A 20,434-nucleotide genomic window follows, 5' to 3' on the forward strand; every position below is an offset into this window, starting at 1 on the left:
AAATAATTTTTATAACATTAATAGCCAATTATGAAATGATGTAGTTATCTTTTTTTTTGTTAAATATGAATCGCCTAGTTGGAAAAAAAAACTCAAAAATTCATTGGCAGGTGTAGGAGAGAAATCTCCATGACTTTAAAATCCTATAAAAATATTAACAACCTCAAAGTGTTAACTCTAGTTAAGTCACTGGCCACAGTTGACTAAATCGATGTTCTACAAACCTTACATTTATTATCACCTGTTAGTCAACTATAGGAAGTCTGAACATAAAAATTTCTCTATCAAATTTTATATTTTTTTTAAATTATTAAAAATGAAGTTGATTTTTTTGTTAGATAAGGAGAAATTTGCATCTAAAGTACCGTATATACATATTTTTCATTGCAATCAGTCTAAACATATTTACAAAACCAATACAATAAAAAAATAAGATAACAAGTAATTTTTTCCCTTATAATAAAATTTTCACTATTCCACATTAATAGATAACAATATTTATTTTTATTATAAATAATATATATATAATTTGATATTCATTTATAATTTAAAAATAAAATAGTATATATAAAACTAAAATTACAAAATTACATTACAAGTTTGTTTAAGGTTCATCACTTTCTTATTATAAAAACTTGAATGTAACATATCTTTTACATTAATTGAAACCATATTGAGATGATAATACTTCTAATAAAACATTATTGTGAGCTACTGACATTCTACAAAGACAATTTTAATTAAAGTAATTACATAATCCTATATATAAAATATATAACATACAGTTTTAAAAGATTTTCTCTTTTTAAAATATCTTAATTCTACTAAAATACAGTTGACGAAGATCAAAAAACAAATTTTAACATTTTTTTATTTTCAACTTATAATTATTAAACTAAAAATGCAAAACAATACAATTCATTCATTGTAGAAATTAAATTATTAACTGTATACTTTTTTTGTCATTTTGTACTTTTTAAAATTAAATATAATATACAAACAGACCAAAAGTATTTAAAATATTTAAAAAATAGTTAATAAAAAGTTATATATGCAATGATTTTTAAAATATTTTTCTTTAATTTATAAAATTTGGTACTTGAAATTAAGGAAAACAAATAAATTGTTGATTTATTAATATATTATATCAAGTCAAAATTAAATATCTTATAAATAATTAAATTATTATATTAGCAGTTTTCAAAAGTAAATAAATAAAAAATACTAATTTAATATAAAAAAATGAGTGTTTCAACAGTCCAAAAATATAATATACCTCAATGAGTTAAAATGAAAATTTTCAGATGGAAAAAAAATTGTTAAGACAATGAATGAAAATTAAATTAACACAACAGTCAGAAAATAAAATTAATCAAGCCATAAACCAAATGAGTCTAAGTAGATGCACACGTGATTTCAAGCTCAATAGCTGGTTTAACAGTTTGACTTTGGTAAATACCATTTGGCATATATACAGCAAATCCACACTTAATCAGTTCATCGTTCACAGATAATGTCTAAAACAAATATAATAGATGATTAATTTATAATTAAACATTTTTTTCTATATAAATTCTTACTGTTAATCCATCAAATGCCAATAGGTTAACATATTGTACACTATCAGACTTGTAAATGACTTGGGCAAATAGCATTTTACCAGAGGTTAAATCTTCAAATATTTTAAGGGATTCTTCACACCATTCACCATAAGCTTTAAAAGAAATGAGCCATTAAAATTTGTATAAATATGAACATTTTAAATAAATACCTGGAGTAATATTAGCTAAACTACATTCAATTGCTTGGAAACTTAAAGTTATTAAAGAGTCATGCATTGGCCTCATATCACATTGGTCAATTTTTTTGCAACCACCATAATCTAAAAAGAACACATTTGCAGATTCATACTTCTTTTCATCTACATCCATCACTTGAGCTCGATACCAATTACCCTCACTATATGTAGCTACTACAGAACCTATAAATACAATTCATTATTAATATTTTTTTATAGTTACGTTAAACAAAATTTATTCATACCATGAGTAACTGTGCTTAGATCTACATCAGGTATTTCTTCTTTACTACTGCCATATGTATCATTCATTGCAAAATTCAATGATGAGAGTAAAGCATAGTCTGGACTGGATGCATTGTGTACAAAGAAATGATTTGGTGCAACAACATCCGTGATTATCACATGATTATTAACTCCTTCAATTAGTTCCGACTAATAAGAAAATAAATTTCAATTAAATTTTATTAGTAAAAAATTACTTTTTTATTTAAAAGTTACTTACTTTAAAGAGTTGAGAAATTAGAGGTTCCATCATAATTGGAGTTACGCATTCCAATGTAAACTCTGGATATGCTCTTTCTGGAAACTTATTTCTTATTAATTTTAATGCTTTATTTATATTTATTTCAGAACCTAAAAAATGTTCAAATCATAAAAATAAATATTATATTGTTTTAACAAAATGTAATTAAAAATAAAATATTTACCAATCAAAGTACACATCTTGTATTTATCTTCAGGACTTTGCGTTTTGTTTTCAACAAAAAGCCTAACATTACTCTTTTCTTTAATATATTTAACAAATGCCCCTTTTTTTCCAATAATAGGACCAACTAAATCAATTGGAACCATAAAATCATAACTAATTTGCTCGTCAGAATCTGATATTGTTCTTAACTCGCCAGATATAGAACTTCCACCTTTACCACTGTCTTGTGAGCCCTATTAAATATAATTCATTATATTAGATAGTTTATATTAATAAAATTGATATGATATTTTTAATGACAAAATATTAGAATGAAACTCACCTCGCTTCTTATATCTGAATAAATTGTATTTGGGGCATCATTGGTGTCAATACTATGATCTACACTATGAGCTGAATCACAATCTTCTTCAACTACTAATATAGTATTTTTTTTGGCTGGTTTCATACTGTTTGGTTTGTTTTTTAGTGATTCAGTAGATAATTTAATAGTATCCTTTGTTTGCTTCTTCTTACGGTTTCTTTTTTTTTTTCCTTTGAATTTTAAACCTTCAAATAACATTGGTTCTTCATCTTTTTTTCCTTTCTTAGCTACACTAGCTTTAGGACATTCACAACGATCTTCTTTCTCAACCATCTCAATCCAACATTCTTTTTCATCACTAGGTAATTCAAGTTGTTGGTTATTTAGAGGTTGTACATTACTTTCTACTGACTTATTTGAACCTGAATTTAAATTTATATTATTAAAGTCCGTCGTTAAGGATTCAACTTCATTATTCATTTTAAGGTTTGACTCTATGCACACTTGTAAGTTTAAAATTGTGTTCATTTCTTGTCGAACTGGGCTACAACAGTTTTCCACTTCTTTAATTTCAACTAGATTTACAGCAGGCTCCATGATTTCTTCATGAGCTAAATATTCTACACCAAAATCTTCTTCGACAATTTGTGTTGATAATTCTAGAGTACGAGAGGCTTTTTCCAATGCCTTTATTAATTCTTTATCGTCAATTTTTGTAAGTTCTGGAGATTCAGAACCTGATTTCTTATCGTCACTCAGGCGATGTGACAAAACCCTCTTGCGCTTGTACCAAAGATAACCGAGGTATAAGACGGCTGTCGAAAATGTTATAATACTCCCCAGCGATACAGTCCTCACCTTGAACATATCGTATGATATCCACTTTGAAACGAGTGTAAAACCTGAAAATAATGTTAAATTGTATTAGTTATTTATATTTGTAATAAAAATAAAATTAACTTATAACTTGTTAAAATCTAAATATTTATTTCTATTTTATAACTTATAAAAACTGGTTTTTGACGAAAATTCGGAAATAAACTAGGATTTACTGCGTAAGAATATTTAATAAAGTAAAATATTAATAAACTAAAATTTAAGGATATTAACTATTACCTCAACTATCTATTTACAAACAAATTAAATTATAATAAGCATTATTTAAATTACATTTTAATTTATTAACAACAAATGTACGACACTATTTTTTTTTTTTTTTTTTTTCAAATAAATAGTTTTTTGTTATTTTTATTTTTTGAATTTGTTCTGCAACAGCAAGTCCATTTAAATCGCGCATTTACCGTCTATGATTGCTGACACAGATGAGTTTCACAAAAATTACATCCGCCGAATAAAATTATTATTATTTTGCAGGTAATAACTAAACAACAATATGTCATAAAAAAAATGTTAACTAAACATTTTTTTACAAGTCGGATTACTTTTTGCTGTCGTTCAAATTATATTATGTAATACGATATGAACATAATTCGAAATACTTGTGACAAATAATAACTACATATAAACTACAATTTGCACAAAAATAATGAAGTACACACTATCAATCAAATTTAACTATTGAATACATATTTTTATGTGTATCTGATGTTCTAAAGCAACTTCTGTTGGTTGCTATGATTATTCTTCAATACTTTTAAAAGAAGAAATCAATTTTTTTTAGCGAAATCATGAACACGTGTAAAGATATTCAATCTCTTCTTAAGATAAATTTTGAACCGGCAAACGCTGACTACCGCAGCGCCACAACAGCAGCCCCACTCACTTAGGGCGATTACTGTACTGCGGTAGTGATTGTGTGTTAAGATGGAGAAAGAAATCGGACCGCATACCTGATCCTTTTTTTATACTATAAGACAGATTTAAAACAGTATCAACCGTCGAGTACATAGTGAGATATGTATAAACAGGTTTAGCCGGTTCAGTCAATATGCCTTATATGATTTTGTATTATGTGTTCTTCGCGTTCATGACGTGCGATTATATATATATATATATATATATATATATAATGGTCGATCATTGTACTAAAGACAATTCTGGTACAATAATGGGTCATGATCGAAAACTAGAGCCTCCTACACTACTGCAAAATGAAAGGTGTTTTTTCTTTTCTTCCGGCATACTCGTGGCAAAAAAAAATCTAATAATAATAGGCTGATAAGAATGACTTGGTTTCATGGGGATCATCGATTTTCTAATCAACGAAATTTTTTTTAAAAATATCTATCATATTACAAATACACAATATTAGCTAAGATATACAACATATGAAACGGACCAGAACTACAACTAAGAACAATATTTTTTATACCTGTTGAAAATTCACCTGTAAATCCTTTTTTAAGAGTACGTTATACAAAGAGAAAAAAGTTATATACATGTTTTGAGTGAAACAACTTTATTTGATCAGTATTGATGTCAGGAATCACAAAATGTTTGAAATCTAGCGTTTCTATTTTTTCGTTTATATAATTTCAATCATTTTATATTTACTAGTAATTTTAGTAAATTTCGTTATATTTTGGTTTTAAATTAATTTTGGAAAATAATGTTCAACAAAAAACTTTAGAATTGTGTCATAAAAATTGTAAAGATACTAAATCACAGGCAAATTACTTCTTTATAATTTGGTGAAAAATGAAGACTGGTGGTGGTAATACAACTTAATAAAAATTGTTCTGTGCAAAACGGTCTACACCCCTGACGAAGAGCGCCGTTCTCACTTTCTTATGGCCAACAAAAAAGGTTCCCCAAAAATAAATGTAAATGGATTTTAAGATTTGCCCGTAGGCCTTGACGAAAAAAATTGTTATTTTTTAAATTCAATAGACAATGGCATTTTAGATAGACTCCATCAATCGTTTAATTACAAATTATCTACTATATTGTTAAATCTTATTTTATACGTTAGAATAAAAATGAATTATTAGTTATAGATAATATAAGCAACAAATAATCAGAAACCAACTGTGATGGATACAGAAATTTATAATCGAGGGAGATAACACCATCAAAAATGTCTACCGGAAAGCACACTATCAGTCATAAACGTGTGAATTTTTTTAAATTCTGGTTAAATTCACAAATCATAAAAAAAATTTCAAAGCTCATTTAGAATGGCTATCAAACGTGGGAGGATTTTTAAACGGTGGAGAGTGAAATATAAATCAACAAAATTTTTGATGAATTTTAACAAGCCCTAAGCAATGAGAGAGAGGCCAATTTATAAAATCGATATTAATATTAAAAGATAAACTATTAACGAGCAATTCATTATTAATTATTTCATAATATGAGCTGTTTAATGGAATTACGACAAAAATGATATCATTAATTTTTTTTTTTTTTTTTTTTAATATTTCTTAATATTATTCAAGTTGACGATACTATAATTGATTACGCCACTAACAACCTGCAAAATAATCAACGAAGGACATATAACGAAAAAATTCTGTATGACATATTTCATGCACAAACACAACGTGTAAGATACGATGTATTATCGAGTTCACCCATCTAGAAATAGTTATTATGTTTAATAATCCGCATGGTTCTATAGTGTATGATGTACCTGTGGCCTATTAAATACATGTTAAAAATATGTAACAACTTTATGGCTTCTGTACATGTTACGCTAAATTGTATGTTCAGATGCGGTCGGAACAACAATGGAATAAAACTGCAGTAAATAATAAAAAATATATTGTTTTTTTTTTTTTTGACATAGATAAGGTTGTCATTAAAACACCGAACGTCAATAAAAATGTCAAATTATTAATGACGCAAATCACTTAACTAGGTGTTCAAATTAAGAATACTATACAAATTTAATCAAATTAAAAAAAAAATTAAAATTTATTTATAGATAATTTATTGAATATAATCAAATTCAAAGGCTGCTGAATAATGAAAAAAGAGCGTGCAACGAACAACTTTAATAAATGAAATTACACGATCTAATTTAGCAGCACCATAATAAATCATCAACGAGCAAATCAATAACAGGAAAAAATGATTCATTTACATATTTATTATACACTAAATTATGTATTAATTTGAATAATTGATCGCGTGGCATAAAGTGGATGAGTTGCGGTGTGTTAGTTAAGCCTTTCTTGCGGTTGATTCAGCAAATTAACCAGCAATTTGCGAGAAACCAGTCTAGATTTAAAATACACTGAACTACTACATTTAAATTAGAAACGATTAGCCTTCCCTCAGGGTGTTCAAGCACAAGTACAAATAATTTAGAAAGGTAATTAGATTCAAATCTAATGGCATTATACTTTGTACAAGACATGATACGTTATAATATTATTACATTCCGTTAAGGTAACGTGAAAGTATAGCACTATGTTTGAAAACGTTGAATTATCAACATTATTGTCATATGATAAAAAAAATAAAAACATATACGTATTTCGTGCAGCTAAAATCCCGAAGACATCTATAGTATTTGGGAAAAACTGAATTGATATCCAAACAAGTTTAAATATTATGAAAAAATAAATGGGCCTAATTCTGAACAGGTAATAATAACACCACCGTTCGACCTTTAGGTTTTTTCCACTAAAGATTATGTAATGTTACATGAAAAGGTTGAAAGCGGTGTAAATAGTAGATAGAAGAACTACACATACACTTAAATTTAGATAAAACTACGAGTAAAATTTCCATAGCATTTTCAGCGGTTCTTGACCCCGTAAAGTCATTTTTAGAGTGACAGACTACAATAACAAACATACAACTAGGAAAGCTTCTTTAGTCACATGTTATATTTGTAGGAAGGCAGTATTTTCACAGCTGAGGACATCAAACCGATAACATATTAACTGCTACGCTGTGTCGAGTAGCTATATTTAAATTGTACATTTTGTGATAATGTCACTGCGTAATGCTTTTGAATATTTAAGGTTATGTCGAAACTATGTTATAAGAAGTTTTCGCGGCGGCGATGACGATGTGCATCAAAGTCAGAACAAACGTTTTAATGCTTTCCATATACTAAATCGACATGACGACAGCGTGGCAAAGACAGCTATCAGAGAGAGGGGGCAAGAGAGAGGCAAGAGAGGAGAATCGACGGTATGATACGGACAGGCAAGTTTTTCGATCAAAGGGAAAATTTTGTACAAAAATAATTCAAAATTCAAGTTCAAATAACGCTAAATAAATAATTAAAACCGCGAATATTCTAATAATAGTCGAGGATTTATCATGAAAACTGCATGACGAGTCTACGCGGTGCCGATAAAAACCACGTTGTGAGCAGGACGAGACGATAACGTGGAGAATATAAAGGTATCGTTGCACACGTGTAGTGTGTAGAACGCGTGCGCGGTCCAAATTAATAATAAAAAAACATTATTAACAAACCTTTTTCGTGTTGTCCGGAGCCATAGTGAATGTACAGACTTAAAATATATTAATTTGAAAATATAAATGTCTGTACGCGTGAAAAAATAATATTAATATAGGTGAGCACAAATTAATACTATATTTGCCGGCTAACACTTCATAAAGCGGTTAAACACTGATGTTCAAACTATTGATGTTATTCACATACAAATATTAAAATAAACGTACGACACGACAATTGAGTGACGCGAAAACTGAACGACTACTGCGAAATCTTTCTACGTGGTCGACACGGCGTAGACTGTACGGAACGAAACACAAGAAAGTGGTAGCAGCGAATATTATGGCACTGCGGCGTGGCGGTGTGTAAGCTAGTGCTGTGCCGGCAGAGTTGCATGTACGCGGCACCGTGCATGGTGTATAGTCGTCAAGAAACGAAATGACGGGTGGGAGGGTGTATATGCCGGTTACGGTCACATCGTAGGTGATTATAGTAGTAAAACGGGACGGAGGGGTACCGGCTGTACAGTGCGACCAGAATGCCGAAACGAAAATGACCGTGTAGCAAGTAAGACCACGTGGCGAAGCTGCATTTACCCAACGCCCACTCGGGAGTATCACGTTTCATACAGGTATGCAAAGTTTATACAAAAACTACACAGCTTCCTTTAGTAGTATATACTATTTTTTTGGTAGTATATAACAACTTGTTAAGAAACATGAGACAACCCTAGCAATTACGAATTGACATTGGATTAAATTTAAAATTCAACATGCAAAGGTAAGAATATTTCATTAGAAACAAGAACATACGGTTATTACGAGTTTCCATAGCTCTTATAGTGACAATAATTCATTTACAGTCATAAAAAAAAAGATAATACTAATTGAAATGAGGAACAATGACGATTGCTTGGAAAATATTTGTGTGAATGCAGCTAGTGTCTCCCTTATGATAATAAAATAAAGGTTAACATTAAATTGCATTAGTCGTCTTTAAATAATTATGTCTCTTATTATAATATAGTTTTGCATTGAAAATTTTTGGTACTACCTAACCCGATAAAAAAAAAAAATACACGTGAAGTAGTCTAAAGCATTTTAAAAGAGCATATCCCACACAATGAAAAATACCTCAAATTTCAGCTGGCTCGGATATTGTTCACAATTCCGACATCTGCGTCGTATGAACAGATCAAGAATTGAATTACAACGAATATTAGATAAAAATTCTGATGAAATACGTGTATACCACGTTACACGAATAATAAAAAACCCAACTTTTCAATATTTGAACAACGAACACGTTTGACAATAACTCGTTTTTGCTTCTTGGTCATTTTTAGCGACTAAATTTATTTAACATTTTCGCTTAAAAACTCTTCTTAATTATTAGCCATATTATTGACCTCCATATAACAGCATACGCAGCAGAATTAAAAATATATTAAAATAAATTAAATATTGTAAAATCAAAAACTCTACCATTATTTAGTTCTTTTACTGTATTATAATGACATTTCGAAGAATTATTTATTCTTATCCAGTATCAAACAAACGGTATAGAAGCTACAAATCCTTGATTATTAAAACATTATCATTTATTAAAAATAAAATAAATATACTTTACGAACATTAAGCAATTTTGGCTTGAGAAATCGATTATATCATACCAGTTGTCATTACCGTTGTCAAAATATACCAAAGATAAGATTAATTTACAATCCATAAAAAAATTAAATATACACGTTAACTTAATTTAATAAAAAATAAAGTACTAACAACCTTAGAAAGATGATCTAGAAACCATTTATTGTTTTAGTAAAACAAAAGTCAATTAATAGTCAATATAATAGTCAAATATAATTAAATAGTCAAGTAATCAGGATATAATAAAAAATAAATTATAATTAAACTAAACTTATACAGTACGTAGAACATTGGTAAAAGTTAAATTAAAAAATTTCTTAGGTAGTTTTCAAGATAATACTTCAATTTAATAGGTATACAAATTAAGGTCATACAATATTTAATAGTGAATAAATTATGAAAAAATAGACAAATAAAAACAAACGAAATTTAAGTTGGGGCTATGGAAGTTTGATATTATGATTCAAGGTAAAAATATATTAAGCTGTTGAAAACTTTTAAAAAAAAAAAAGGATTTATTTTGGCCTTTATTAGACAAGCTACCAATCATACAACATAATATGACTACAATTTCTGTCAACCTTGAATTCAATAAAAACAAAACTATACTAATTAAAAATGTTGCAAAAAATAATAATTTAAATAAAATATATACAAAAAGTATTCAACAAAATCATGTACTTAGAAGAAATATTTAAGTACGAGATAAAGTATAAAAGCTTATCTTAGATAACATAAATAATTTTAAAACATTTAACCATTTTCAATAATTTAAAATAGATTAATATTTCAAATGGGAAAAAAATATTAAATCACTACAACTGTTTTCCAGTAGCTGGACAGACTAGAAAATTTGAAATGTTGACTACTAATTTACTTGTTTAGAAAATTATCTTATTTTTCTATGTTTAAACACGTGATTTAAGTGTTAATTGTTAACTTTAACCTCACAACATTATTATAACTATAAAAAATGTCTAGTTAAGCAGAAAAAAATATTGAATAATTGCAACCATATATAAAGATAATCGATTTGTTAAGATTATATAGTGTTCTATTGAAAAATGTCAGTATAATAAATTAAAGATTTAGACGAACATAGAAATAAAAATCATAAGATAAGCAATTAATATTTTTTAAGATCAATTTAATATCAAAGAGTCAAGGCAATTATTAATTTACACGTATGGAAATGCGCAATAATGAAAATATATTTGCGATGTTTTAACTTAATCATTAGATATGTCAGAATTAAACAAATATCTTAACATTAAAAAATGAAATCTTAAAAAATATGAGAAAATATACTTTAAATAAAATTCAGTTAAAAAAACGTTGGTTTCAAACTGTTTTATAAAGTGGTTATTAAAGAGACTAGGTTAAAACTCTATTTTCATAAATGTTATCATATTTGTATGCACAAATGCCGACTATAATAATTTTAATGAATCAGCTTTATTAAAGAATAACTTAAAAATGTCAAATACATGCAAATAAAAAACGAACGTGTGCAATACGTACTAAATATAAATAGCTTCAAATATAGCCATTAATAAAATACACTGTAAAAAAAACAAAAAAAATGTAAATATTGGTGAAGTTTTAAGGTTTTATGAGATTTATTAATATCATAAACACCAAAGAAAGTGGCTAAATTGCATAATAGATCAAAATTATAACAATTCACGATGAATATGACACAATTTTTATAAATATAATCATTTTTGCAACTTAATTAATACCCAAACGTCAAACATAAATCAATATTTTAGGAAAAAAAATAACATTTTTAAAAATGTGGTTAATCATGCGTTTTTGATGCATATATCAATCGTTATTTACAATATTTAATTTAAAAATGCATTAAGATATTATTAGAACAGTATATTAATACTTTTAAAAAGAAAAATTCAACACGTGAAGTTTAAAAACATCTATAATAATAATTTACTTACAGTTTAATATAAAAAACGTGTGCACTTAGATTATGATGGGATAAATATTCGTATTCCTTTGTTCTTCTTATTTTTTTTTATAGACAATACAGCCTGATAATAAAAATTAAATGTTACATTTACATAAATAATTATACACAACAATTAAATAATAAGAAATTGCAAAACAATTTGAACGCTTTAACGAATAACAAAATTATTCTTAAATTAAAAGATATTTTAATAAGAACAGTATATAAATATTAAAAAATTTTAAAAGAAATAAAAATAACGTATTAAAAAACATTTATTTTAAATTAATTTTTAAAAGATAAATCACAGGCTTAAAAATTTGAAATATTGAAGTCTAAATCCACAAGATATTAATGTTTTATAAGACCGCCATATATTATAAAAATAAATTATTTTAATTCATTTCTACAATTGGTAGAATATTTAAAAATAATATTTTTATGTGATTAAATTATATTTGAAGATTGAAATGTTAAAATTAATTTCAATAATTTTAGCCATACACGATCAATCATTTGTATTACAACTCTTCATTATAATATGATGAGCTTGAGAGTAACACCTAGTGATGGGCATTTTCGAATATTTTAAACTATCGAATAGTTTTTATACAACCAAATAATTTATTTTTAGCATAAACTATCGAATAGTTTTAAAAGCTATCGAATAACTATTCGAATAGTTTTTATACAACCGAATAGTTTATTTTTGGCATAAACTATTCGAATAGACTATCGAATTGTTTTAAAAACTATTCGAATGGGCTACCGAATGGTTTTAAAAAATATTCGATTAGTTTTACCTAAAACTTTAATAAGTATACTTAATTATAATAAGAAGATAATTAACGAATACTTATAAACGAATTATTATACAATTAATAATAGTAAAAATTAGTAATGGGCATTTTCAAACATTTTAAACTATCGTATAACTATTCAAATTGTGTTTATACAACCGAATAGTTTATTTTTAGCATTAACTATCGAATATTTTTACTATTCGAATATTTTTTGAATGATTATCGAATAGTTCGATAGTTTTTATTCGATATTTGCCATCACTAGTAACACCTCAATACAGATTGATAGATCTAGGGTAGGGTCAGATGTATTCCTCTAAGTAGTAGTCACGCTAATAGTTTGAATGCCGTACTAATTAAATTACATAAATTATGAAATTATTTATCCAAAATAGAACTACAGAAAAAATTATGGTGTCCCGTAAAAATATGATAAAATGAATATATACAAAATTATTAACTGGGATGTGCGCCTATCTAATAATAATAATTATATATTAGATATATTATTGATTGATTGTATTACAGTAAGTTTATCATATTCAAAATGTATAGTATCAATCATTAACTTAATAATACAACGAAAATTTTTTTCTCGAAATGTATGTAAATAAGTATTTGGTTGTACTTAAATATTTGTACAATAGGTTCATTAGTGATTAAGTAAATATCAAAGAATAAGAGATTATAGAGAAAAAATATTGTTAAATAATTTTATGAATTATAAGTATTATAATATTATAATACTTGGTATTCACTTAAATTTTTTTATATACAGAAATACCATTCGTTATGCCATATTTAATTACAATTAGACGAATAATGATTTGAATATAATTTTTTGTTTATCGGATAATTTTATTTGTAATAACATATATTATGACATATTTTTTAACAAATTGATATATTAAAATAACTTAAGATTTTTCTCCAAACAAATTTAAGTTCATATTTTATTAATATTTTATATACAAAAAAAAAAAAAAAACATTCAATAATATAATGATATTTGAAAAAAAACAAAAAAATATATATATATAAGTATAGATTTAACAAATTACTGCATAAATATTAATCTTATATTAAAAATTTATTTAGAATAATAAAAAATAATACGTTTGTGTAATCCGGAAGAGATAAAAATAATCTTTCATTCAAAAATATGTTCATCACGAATCCAAGATAATATTAAAAAATTTTGTACTTGACTTAATAATTTACTCATATTTTACCATAATTAAATATTATGTATATTATTATTTTATATAAAACTTTCGGTTTGTACTATTTTTCACAGAAAATATTTCAGTAATTTAATATCCATTTTAATTAAAATATTTACAAGATCTAACAATTTCTAGCTTAAAATATGATTAATTTAATTATTTGAAAATCTAATTTTCAAACGAATGGAAAATAATTCAATAAATTATGAACAAATATAAAATATTGTAAAAACCAGAAAGTAAAAATACCATTAAGGTTCAAGGGTCTGAAAAGTAGATTGATTATTTCTAAAAACACCTGTTAAACACATGGAGTATGTTATAAATATAACCTCATATGGTGCTATTTTTATATTTTGTTCTAGGGTATAAAACTTTTCTCGAAGTACACACAAAGTCTACTACCACCAATAATATTTTTTTTTTTACAAAACGTACAATAATTAGTCCCTTTTTTTTTAATCGATAGGCAATAATTATTTTATAAGTAATAGGAATAATTCATACGATTGTACTTAAAGTATCCAAAAAGAACTTGTTTCTATAAGAAATGTATTTTTAAAAATGTATTATTCAATTTTTTATTGTTATTTATATTAACGAAAGTGATATTTAAAATTATAAAATTCTATTTATGAAATTATACTTTTTCAATAAAATAATTAATTATTATCTAATATTTTTATTATTTTTACACAGGATATGTTTTATTTTATATATTAGTTAAATTTTTCATATTATTGAGATTTTTTAGCTTTTCGAAACAGGAAATTCAGGATAATATTAAATTGGTAATAAAACATTGAACAAGTACGAGTAATTCTGAATGAAAAAAATAGTTTTTGGCTATTTACTACTAAATAAGAATCTTCATAATAGCCATAAATAATATAATTTTGCAATTGCCTGACTTTTCTACGATACTCCAGTTGATTTAAAAAGAGTCCATACTTGACTTAAGGGATGTAGGCATACATTATTGTGTGAGGGTGTTTGATAATATAGGGTGATATTATCAAACACCCTCAATTATTTTTAGTTTTTTTATCAATTCGAATTTCATAAATGGAGGAATGAACTCTAAAAATACTTCTTTATCAACCCACTTTTAGCAAAGGGGTATAAGTATAGATTTTTGGGATAGTTCTTATATATAATTCACCATCCCATTATTTTTAATTATATATATAAAAAAAAATTGAATAAGGGAATTTAACTCTAACCCCTCTTTTACATAATCTAAATTTAAGATGGGTTAATTCAATTTTCAAAAATTCCAAACAAATTCATTAAAATATGGTTATGATTAAGGAATAACTTTTCATTATTTGAATTTCATTGACTCAAAAGAGGATTTATATATATCAATAATATGGATTCTTTAATCAAATATTGCAATGACTTGAAAGTTCTTACTACAAATTATCTTATTATCAACAAATCTGATCAGTATAGAAACATCACCAAACGTTTTACTAATAATAGAGTAATTTGATTACAAGTTCTAATTGATAATTTTTTATGAAAATGTTATTAGTTGCTATTTAATGAAAATGTCTTACTTTTAAAATTAAATAATGAATTAAAATTGTTGTTACCGAATTATTTATTTTAGTTATTAAACAAAACAGGTGTTAGCCCAATTATAAATGTTTACATTGTTTTAATAGAGAACAACCTATATTTCATTTGTAAAGCATGAAAAATAAATTAAAAAATAAAAAATCTTTGAGAGTTAAATTACTAAGAATTAACTAAAAAACAACTAAAAAATCAGTCATGAATTAATAATATATATATTAAATAGACTTTTCTTTCTAAATCACACATTTTATTAATTTTTGGTAAATTATGTTTGGTAAAACATAATTGTAATGAAGATTGATTAAATTTTAGTTATGATTTTATCAATAGTAAAAATATAATTCCAATTTTATTTCATAGACTACATGGTTATTGATTTTGTTTAAAATATAACGCAACTGATGATTCTGTAAGCTAATTAATTATCAATGTTGTTTTATTCATAATTACTATAAAATTATAAATTATTTATAAACTAATGCAATAATATTATTTTTCAAATATATAATAAAAATACTTGTCAAAGTGCAAACATACTCATACTTTACAATTATAATCCATAATTTTTTAATAGAAAAAGTAATATTAGTGCTTAAGAAAATAACGCCTTTTGACAAGAATAATAGAAGCAAAATAAAATGTTCACAGGGCTCTGTTATAGAAATTATTATACCTAAATTAATTAATCTTTTCAAACTTAAAATATATCTATAAATATAACAAATTAATATGTATAAACTTTTACACTTTTTTAACTTTTATTAAAATAAACTTTCAATAAAAAATGGTTTATACATAGATTGTTATACCAAAAACTTCCATATATTTTACATAATGCATAAAATTGACAAAATTAATCACATATATAAAAAAATAGTACAAATCATACTTACATTAATACTTTAAATGAATTGTGTTAAATAATTATTTCTTTTTGTATTTAGTGCTTAAATGTTTTTACCAACAGATAATCAGTTAAAATTTATAGATTTTGTTTCATTTGTAGATAAAAAATAAGCTTATGTAGGTTAATCATGTATTAGCACTTTGAACAAACTATTTTTGCAATTCAAGATTAAAATTTATTAATTGCTTTATGTTAAATGAAACAGTTATTTATCATTTGAGTCTAGATAATGACAACAATTTATTTCAAATTGAATTTATAATTTTATGTAATAATTATCTATAAAATGGTATAAATAACTATATGGGAACTTGACACATCTATTCATTAAGGAGTATTATTTATCCAATATCTAAAATTATCTACGGTTATGTATCATATCATCATTATTATTTAAGAATCGATAGAAGTGATCTTATCCCATAATAATTATTAAGATAGCAGCTACTTTGTACTTTAAGTTTCCATTTTAAAATCATATTAAAAAGTCTACAAAATTGTACATGTCTAGAGCAAATACAATGTATTTCACATGATTTTTTAAAATACTTGTCAAAGTGCAAACATACTCATACTTTACAATTATAATCCATAATTTTTTTAATAGAAAAAGTAATATTAGTGCTTAAGAAAATAACGCCTTTTGACAAGAATAATAGAAGCAAAATAAAATGTTCACAGGGCTGTTATAGAAATTATTATACCTAAATTAATTAATCTTTTCAAACTTAATATATTGTTTTTTTTTTCATATTGGTATAAAAACCAGAAACTTCAAAAAATGTTGAGTTGTGTCATTATTTTTGCTAATTAGCAATATAAAACAGTTTTTTGATAAAAAGAATAAATTTTGGAAATGATTATTTTTAATAAGAAATCATCTTCAATCTTAAGTAAATAAATAAAACCTATGAAATCTATGAAATCTATCAATGATAATTATGAAAAATTAGTTAAGAGTTGAACAAATTGCTTAACTATTATCCATATACAATATTTGATTTATTTATATAGTTTCGATATCTATTGTATATATATTTTTTATTTGACTTAATATTTTACCTTGAACCATTATTCTCAATACCTTATACAGTGTGATTAAGTAATTATACCTCCACAATATTTTAGAATCATAAAAAATTATAATTTCTTTCATTTTAGTAGTTAATAGTACTCTATGTCCTGATTAAAAAAAGATTAATCCTACCTCCCAACTCTATAGTTTAGAATATTATCAACTTATTTCAAGTTTTTCAAATAGAAACATATATGTTAAATTAGCTTTAAAATAATAATAAAAAATAAATGACTAGTCGATAACAATTTATGAACCAGTATTATAAACGACGTTAGAATTTTTATACTTAAGTGGAAGGAGTTATATTAATCTGTATATTGTTATCTCTGGACAAATGAACTTACTACTTACCCTCCTTTACTTTTAAGCTAATTAAATATATATGTTTCTATTTGAAAAACATAATTTGATTAATTTTTATTAATATTTTTAATATAATTTTAAACATAATTTTTTTTTTTTTTTTGAAGTACAGAAAATAGGATACTATTAACTTTTAAAATGAAAAATATAATAATAGGTTTGATTTTTTTAAAAATTATTGAGTAAGACATAGTTAATCATCTTACATTAAATGTTTAAAAAAACATGAAATGGAAAAGCTTAATAAATCATATTGATTTGAATGAATATTTTTTTCCATTAAATTCGGTTGGATTTACTATTTTAGTTTGAAAAATAACACTAGTATATGAATTGTTATAAAAGCATCATATTATTAAAATTATCATTAACTTTTATGATTAATTAATAATTAAGTAACATTTCGCAAAAGAAATTAAGAAACACATCAAAATAATAAAACATAATGAATACATAAAATAATAATAATAATAAAATACAAACAACCAATTAATATAGAAAAAATGTTAGAGCTCTAAAACTTAATATACATCAATAATTAAAAATCAAAAGGTTAATCAAATTTATTCAATAAGTTCTAAAAAGTTGTATGGAGAAGTATTTTAACAATTAATTAGTAAAAACTAAAAGAATTGTGTTCAAAACTTATGTCAAACACACATATAAATTAGACTTTTAGTTTTCTTTAAAATTAAAAACTTTTGATTTCGAGAATTTTGAATTTGCTTTTCTTAAACTAAATAAAATTTTAACTACCTATATATTTTAAAACTTAGAAAATAATTTATTTTTACTTCATTATTTAAAAAATATTTTTTTAAATTTAAATAATAATTAGTATAATGTGCTTTTTTCTCGTATATCCTAATTTTTTTCCTTGTTCTATTATATAATAAGATGAGAAAATGTATACTAACTTTTTTGAATTTACTAATTTACATCACTTAAAAACAGTAGTATACCAAACATTAAGCATTCAATAATATTGTGTTATTGTTATTAAACTAACCTAAAACGCCGGTTTATTAAAATTTAACTCTTACGGCCACTTACGATATAGTAATACTAACCTCAAGTAATTTTTAAGGATAAAAAACCGTTTAACGGTAATAAAACACACACTACACTCAAGAATAATAATAAAAAGGAAACGTATAATGTTTTTGACACACAATTTAAATAATTACGTTAAAAATAAATCACATATTAAACAAAAACAAGCAATACCGCTAATCTCGTGGTTAGCTGACGGACATGTTGTGCATTGCCAATATCGGACAATCGGCATTCGGTTAATAGTGTTGCCAAATGTTATAGCAAATACTTACCTGACACATCTTTACAAATAGGACAAAATACTTGGGGATGCAGTGATGCCAATATAACAGATGGCACTAAACCATACATATTATACTAATAGATAGAGCAAAAGACTTATCTAATATATGACTATCGAAAATTATTATAATACCTACTATAGAAAATGTATGAAAAATTATTAACTATAAGTCAATGTATTTTTATGTACACCTTAAATACTTTTAATTATTTTTTAGCTGTTTTTTTCAAAAATATATATATTATTGTTACTCAGTGATAATTTGTTAATAAATGTGTTGTATCATAATAAGTAATATTTGGAACATAAATATTCCAAAAGTGGGGGTACTTAGTTCATAGATATTCTATACATATGCCAATGACGTCCTAAAATTCTATGGTCTAACACTCGTGCCTCTCATAAAATGGCTCTTTAAATACATCTCTACAATGGTGGGCATTAACTAGTTAAAAAGATAAAGATAAATTAATAAGTTATTTTTGATTAACTTTTCAACTTAACTAGTTAATTATTTTTTTATTTAACTTTTTAACTTAACTAATTTAATTTTCCGTTAAAATAGCTTAGCTTTTTCAGTTAATTAGTTAAAATAACAGTTAAGCTAAATTCAATATTTCATAAAAAAATGTATGTCTTTAAACGCTGCGTATGTGGTTTTATTAAAAAAAAAAATAGTAATTTCCCCCCAAATATTTTAGTTATAAAATATAAAATAAATATAATTTTCTGAATTTTTTCAAAATGCATATGATTTTTAACTGATTTTTATTTAGTTTCAATGATAAAACAATGCAACCAACACAAAAATGTACAAAACAAATAAAAAAATTTTAGGTTCTCATTAATATTTTTTTCATAAGTTTAGAAGATATGATAAGTTGTATGATAGGCAGGAACAAAGAAAAGTGAAAAATAAGTCTATAGATTTTGCAAAAGTAATAGAAAAAGGTCTAAAGATTATCACCATGTAAGATGTATAAAAAGTGTGAATAATAGGGTGCTATCTAGTGATGATGTGGAAAAAGTATTTTGAAAAATTACTGATTGAAATGTATCAAAAGAGACATTAGAGGATATCTCGTGGAACGAAGGATTTGTAGATTTAATTAATTAGAAATACGTATGGGAAACTGAGGCATCAATGAAAAAGAATAAAGCAGTAGGACCAGATGAAGTATCAGTAGAAGTATGGATAATATTAGGCGGTGTTGGTATAAGGTGGTTGAAGGATCTTTTAAATAAAATCTTATTAGAAGGGAAAATATCAAATTAATGGAGGAATAGTATTATGGTGCCGATATTTAAAGATAAAGGAGATGTAA

The 20,434-nt window shown here is 24.9% G+C and overlaps 1 protein-coding gene across 4 annotated transcripts; it reads right to left on the reverse strand.

Moving 5' to 3' along the window:
• Window positions 1–481: 481 nt before the first annotated feature.
• Window positions 482–19,048, reverse strand: LOC126896955 (KH domain-containing protein akap-1-like). 4 transcript variants are annotated; one of them, XM_050670234.1, is made up of 10 exons: window positions 18,841–19,048; window positions 11,799–11,891; window positions 11,365–11,405; window positions 2,833–3,716; window positions 2,509–2,743; window positions 2,304–2,434; window positions 2,044–2,233; window positions 1,772–1,981; window positions 1,581–1,714; window positions 482–1,517 (listed from the first exon to the last, which is right to left on the reverse strand). In XM_050670234.1, the coding sequence occupies exons 4-10, from the start codon at window positions 3,679–3,681 to the stop codon at window positions 1,395–1,397; spliced, it is 1,872 nt and encodes a 623-aa protein (XP_050526191.1). In that variant the 5' UTR covers window positions 3,682–3,716; window positions 11,365–11,405; window positions 11,799–11,891; window positions 18,841–19,048; the 3' UTR covers window positions 482–1,394. The 4 variants fall into 4 exon arrangements, with proteins under 4 accessions (XP_050526191.1, XP_050526161.1, XP_050526181.1 ...); XM_050670204.1 differs by lacking the exon at window positions 11,365–11,405; XM_050670224.1 differs by lacking the exons at window positions 11,365–11,405; window positions 11,799–11,891.
• Between the last annotated feature and the right edge of the window lie 1,386 nt (window positions 19,049–20,434).

This window comes from Daktulosphaira vitifoliae, unplaced genomic scaffold (assembly GCF_025091365.1).
Source record: "Daktulosphaira vitifoliae isolate Bord-2020 unplaced genomic scaffold, ASM2509136v1 Scaffold_1, whole genome shotgun sequence".
NCBI lineage: Eukaryota > Metazoa > Arthropoda > Insecta > Hemiptera > Phylloxeridae > Daktulosphaira > Daktulosphaira vitifoliae.